At 45.6% G+C, this 5744-nt stretch overlaps 1 protein-coding gene across 1 annotated transcript; it reads left to right on the plus strand.

Moving 5' to 3' along the window:
• Positions 1-690: 690 nt before the first annotated feature.
• LOC135889553 (zinc finger protein 3-like) lies at positions 691-4808 on the plus strand. Its single transcript, XM_065417414.1, has 3 exons — positions 691-703; positions 1756-2418; positions 2755-4808. Exons 1-3 carry the CDS (start codon positions 691-693, stop codon positions 3363-3365), a joined length of 1287 nt encoding a protein of 428 aa, XP_065273486.1. The 3' UTR covers positions 3366-4808.
• Positions 4809-5744: the final 936 nt, after the last annotated feature.

Below are 5744 nucleotides of genomic sequence, written 5' to 3' on the forward strand. Positions count from 1 at the left end.
CTCTGAGCTGATGAATGTCATGGTGCAAGCGTGCCCCGTCCCCTTTTTGGGGCAGGAGAGGGGACATTATCGCCCTGTGGCTGAGTCCGCCTGATCTCCCTGAGCCTTGGGGTGGTGCGGTGTAGGGACCAAAGGCAATATGGCTGCCCCCATCCCTCAGGGCTGCATAGTCTGATGGCCAATGGGAAGAAGTATACCATCACCTAGGGGTGGTTGGTGGCCGGGGTAGGGGGACCCGGGCCCTCCCTGCTCCACTGGGTCCCAGCCCAGGACCCTGTCAGTGGTGAAAGTATTTGCCACTGAGTCAGCGGGGATCCGACCGCAACATACTGATATCACCCGGCACATTCATTAGTCCCCCTGGGCTTCTTCCTACTCTGTCCCTGATGCTGTGGTCCGGGCACCTCTGGGGTTTCCAGGTTCCTCAGCCTGCACAGTTCCCGGTGGCTCTAATCCCTCTTGGGTGTCCGTAGGTACCTGGGCGTCCGCTTGAGTCTCGGTGTCTCTGGCTCCTGCGGTCTGGGGCTTCCGCAGCTCCCGGGCTGGTGCATCCTCCCTCCTCAGTGATCAGCCCCAACTGAGCGGAGCTGCTGCCTTTTATACCTGAGCATGCCCAGCAGAGTCGAGGGGGTATGGCCTCTTTGGCCCACAGAGCGGGGTTAACCCCTGCTGAACCAGTGCGGGGAAAGCATGCCCTGTCACGGTGAGATATAAAGTGATATTTAGAACAAGATCTCTGGGTTAACATTTTTTTTAAGTCTAAAATTTGGGATCTGTGAAGAGAACTCAGAGCCTGAATGGTTGTTGCATCAGACACCCTTAGAAGAAGGTAGAGAGAAGAAAACAGGGCCAAAGATGAAAAAACATACTTTAAATGCCTCCAACTTCGCTCTAAAGTATTCTAGAAGCTAAGGGGTCTGGTCTAGAATTTGATGAACAAAACACAAGTTAACTGTATTAAAGTATCGAGGTACAGGACTACATAGCTCAGATGAATAGCAATGGGGTGAGGGAACTTTACCTCTAGGTCACCAACCTGTAGGCTTGGCAGAATTCAATTTTTATTTTTATTTTTATTTTATAATGTCAATTTATTTTTAAGCTTTTTTTCAATTTTTATTGTTTTAAATTTTCATAATTGTGCAAGATAAAAGTTTTAGCCTTTTTTTGTCAATGTTTATCAACTTTAAGTTTTCAGTTGCAGGAAATTATGCGGGGAAGTCAGACAATCATTCTTTAATGGCAGTAGATGTTGAGATTCAAACCGTTAAAGCTTTTTCGCTGGGAAAACAAACTCTCAACCTCACGTGTCGAAATATACAAAGTCGGTATCCTTAAAGCAAACTCTGTGTTCTCAAGCAGCATTTTTCTTAAGTTGCCTATTTGAAATTTTGATTATTGATGGCAATATTTTTGCTTGGTTTGTGTGTTTGCAGTGAAATTGATATTTATTGATAAAAATCTAATCCTTCCAAGCCTACCAGTCTGAATCCACCAAAGTATGTGCTTAATTGAAAGCACATTAAATATTTAGTTGGGGATCGGTCCTGCTTGAGCAGGGAGTTGGACTAGATGAACTCCTGAGGTCTCTTCCAACCCTAATCTTCTATGAGTCTATGATTCTATGTGAGTGGTCTCATTGAAACCCTAGGGATTAGGGATTGCCAGAACACGAGGCGCTTCTGGCCTCTTCCACCGCAGCTAATTTGCATCATGGTTTGGTCTCCCCTTTTTTATTCCTTTTTCTGCCAATAGGTGATGGGATGCTGAGGGAGAAGGAAGAGCACCAACCTCAGCAGGAAGATGCTGAGCAAGACGAACCACACGGGGCATTATTGCAAATATCTGAGGAGGATGTGTCCAGGAGTGGTGAGCAGAGAGAAGGATGTGAGAGTCAGCACAGGCCAGAGAGGAAGCAGGGAAACAAGCCAAGGCAGAAATTGAATAAATCCATTAATAGTTGGGGACCTCACAAATACGTCAAGAAAACCACAGCCCAGCAGAAAATCCAGGCAGGAGCGAGAAACAACACATGCTCTGAGTGTGGGAAAAATTTCAGTAGCCGCTCAGTTCTTCTTAAACATCAGAAGATCCACACAGGAGAGAGACCCTATGAATGCCGTGAGTGTCAGAAAAGCTTCACTCACAGATCATCCCTTATTAAACATCGGAGGATACACACAGGAGAGAGACCCTATGCGTGCTGTGAGTGTGGCAAAAACTTCATTGACAGCTCAGCCCTTATTAAACATCAGAAATTCCATGCGGGAGAGAGACCCCATGAATGCAGTGAGTGCGGGAAAAGCTTCACTCAGAGCTCGGACCTCATTACGCATCAGCGAATCCACACAGGAGAGAGACCCTATGAATGCACTGTGTGTGGGAAAAGCTTCACTCAGAGAGCATCCCTTATTAAACATCAGAGAATCCACACAGGAGAGAGACCCCATGAATGCTGTGAGTGCGGGAAAACCTTCACTCAGAGCTCAGGCCTGTTTAGACATCAGATCATCCACACTGGGGCGCGATCCTATGGATGCTCTGAGTGTGGAAAAAGCTTCACTCGGCGCTCAAACCTAATTGTACATCAGAGAATCCACACGGGAGAGAGACCCTATGGATGCTGTGAGTGCGGGAAAAAATTCATTGACAGCTCATCGCTTAAGAAGCATCAGAGAATCCACACAGGGGACAGGCCTTATGGATGCTGTGAGTGCGGGAAAACCTTCACTCGCAGCTCAAATCTCATTACACATCAGCGAACCCACACAGGAGAGAGACCCTACGAATGCTGTGAGTGCGGGAAAAGCTTCACGGACAGCTCTCTCCTTATTAAACATCAGAGGATCCACACGGGGGAGAGGCCCTATGAATGCAGTGAGTGTCAGAAAAGCTTCACAGACAGCTCAGATCTTATTAAACATCAGAGAATCCACACCGGAGAAAAGCCCTATGAATGTGGTGAGTGCGGGAAAAGCTTCACTGACAGCTCAGACCTGATTAAACACCAGCGAATCCACACCGGAGAGAGACCACATACATGCTGTGACTGTGGGAAAAGCTTCACTCAGAGATCATGCCTTATTAAACATCAGCGAATCCACACAGGGGAACGACCCTATGGATGCGCTGAGTGTGGAAAAAGCTTCACTTGGCGCTCCAACCTTATTACACATCAGAAAATCCACACAGGTGAGAGACCCTATGGGTGCGGTGAGTGTGGGAAAAAATTCATAGACAACTCAGCACTTTTGAAACATCAGAGAATCCACATGGGAGCCAGACCTTATGAATGCGGCGAGTGCGGGAAAAACTTCACTCGGAGCTCCAACCTTATTAGACATCAGAGGCTCCACACCTCATAGAGACACTCTAGATGCTCTGAGTGTGGGAAAAACGTCTATCCTTACTTATCGGGCCAACCGATTTTTTTTTGCTGCCCTAGCATGGTTAGGGGTGAAGGGTTTAACCTTGAACTCTTTTTTTTTTTCTTCTTGTTTTAACTGTTTTTCTTCAACCCTTTTCAGACTACGACTTTTTCGAATTGCAGCCACTTTTGCTTTTTTAACATGGCTTGAGAGCCCAGCTTTGTTTTACATTCCCCGTGATCTGCGTCGGTTTTATTTGGGGATTTTTTTAGTAAGGCAGTAACTTTTTTTTCCTCTTTGCTTTTTATTGTTTGCTGTTTTAACTTAGACACTTTTTGCCTCAGCCTGTGACATTTTTGCTTACTATTACATACCTGCTTTTCCTTTGCCATGATTTGCATGTAACCTGAGTTACACTGGTGATGCGGAGGGTATTTGGATTTGACTTCAGGCTGGATATATATTTTTTAATTTTATTTTTGAATTGCTTTTTAATTTTTGCCTTTAATTCATTTATTTTTTAATTTATTATTATTGTGATCATCTGCTTGCAGAACTGCAGCAATGTTCCAGGGGTTTTAAATATTATTTTTAACTTTTATTTTTAGGGGTTTTTTTATATCGATTTTTTCCTTGACCAGGCTACCAGCCTGAGCCCTGAGTTCCAGTAATGGAATGTATTCGTAAATCGACTTGCTGACTATGTCACAGGGAAATTACAAGGTTGCTACCCTACCCTGCAGTTCTTTCCTTTTGCACAGGAAACCATCCAACAAACCATTTGTGCCAATCATCCCCTTCTCTCCACCACTCCTGGTTGGCTTGCCAAATCTGTTACTCACGGGTTTTAGAACCCAAAGCACTGATAACTCAACTGGTTCTTGTTAGGAATAAATTAATGGGGACACAGCTAGTTTGTTTCACAAATGATTGGCCCAAACAAGAGTGCTTTTACCTAAAATGACTGTATATATCGCTAGTAATATAGGCAACGGTGCTTAGTGCTGCAAATCTTTAGGACAAGGTTAACCACACACAAGTTCAATCGAAGGAGGAAGCTTTAATTGGCTTTGAGGTTGCAGTTCAAACACGAACAATCATTTGGTTTTGGTACTGAAATATTTAACAGCTCAGTGTGGATTGCACGGCCTGGGTGAAGTTCTGGGATTGAGGTTTACAATTAAATGGACAGCTGCCTCCTTGGGTTCCTGTTTTAGGATTTATGAGGGTTGGTGATCTGTTGTGTTAATTTCATCATTTGACTAAATTGATAACATGATTGCAATGCAATAGCATTGTTATCGCATTGATTTACCGATTTTGACTTTAACGTAAGTGTGTTCACCCAATGGTTAATTTAGTCATGTATATAGCAGTTTAGTCTTAGTGATGTGGGTTCTTGATTTTGGGTTGTTGTTTTTTTCAGTTTAATAAAATGTATAAAGGGGAATCTGGAGCCATTTCTTTCAATAAGCAACGTGGGCCGGAACTGCCGAAAATCAGGGTGGAGATCAGCGAGTCATCTAAATTAACCCTTTGGTTCTCACAGGGGAGCAGCCAGAAGGCGCATCCATCTCTGCTCCAGCTGTAACTGGAGGAGCTCTGGGCATCACAAGGGACAATGAGCCCCCCCCCCCCAGGTTTTGGGGAATTGGGTGGGGCAGTGTGGGAGTGACATGGGGTCGCTGAGGTGGGGAGAGTCTCTGCATACTGGCAGGTGATGGTGCCTTGCTCTGCAGTGTCCGTCATGGCTAGGCCCAGCCTGTGGCCCCATCTGGCTGGCTGTGCCTAGTCAGGCCCAGCTGATGTTGGGGGTCTTATTTGAAGGGTTGTTAATGGGGTTGAAGAGCCTGTACGGTTCAGCGAATGTGCTGGCAAAGTGAATGCATGTGTGTTAACAGGGCATATTGGGGCATTGCTGAAAAAAGGCAGAGTTAAGGTTGGGTGGGCAACCTTAACTATGCATTTCCTGGTTTTCAAAAGTTTCAAAAGTCAAATGGATGTGTATGATCAGCAAAGCGGGGCTTTTAGATCCACCACACAGACTTCTGTCTGCTCAACTGATGGAGAAGCAGCAGTAGTAGGTTGTTATCCTGTATGTAGACTGGTCAGAAGAGGGGGATGAGACTCACGCTTTTCCAGGGAATTTCACAACTATTTGCTCCCAGCAGGGGAATGTAGAGAGTGCACTATCCAATCCCAGCTCAGACCCTATGGAACACCAATAATTCCCATTGTTCCCCCCCCCCCCATGCTCCTAACTCCCTTCAACCCTCAGTAGTACCTGGCTGTCTCCTCTCTGCTCCTCAACCCTTTGCATTGGGATCAGGCTGCTTATTCGTTATAGTCCATCCTGCTTGGTGCCAGTTGTGGGAT

Source organism: Emys orbicularis, chromosome 15 (genome assembly GCF_028017835.1).
Source record: "Emys orbicularis isolate rEmyOrb1 chromosome 15, rEmyOrb1.hap1, whole genome shotgun sequence".
In the NCBI taxonomy this organism is placed as follows: domain Eukaryota; kingdom Metazoa; phylum Chordata; order Testudines; family Emydidae; genus Emys; species Emys orbicularis.

Coding starts and splice junctions, on each gene's coding strand:
- LOC135889553 (XM_065417414.1), top strand. Junction 2,419..2,754: donor GAGAGCATCCCTTATTAAAC/ATCAGAGAATCC, acceptor ATCTCATTACAC/ATCAGCGAACCCACACAGGA.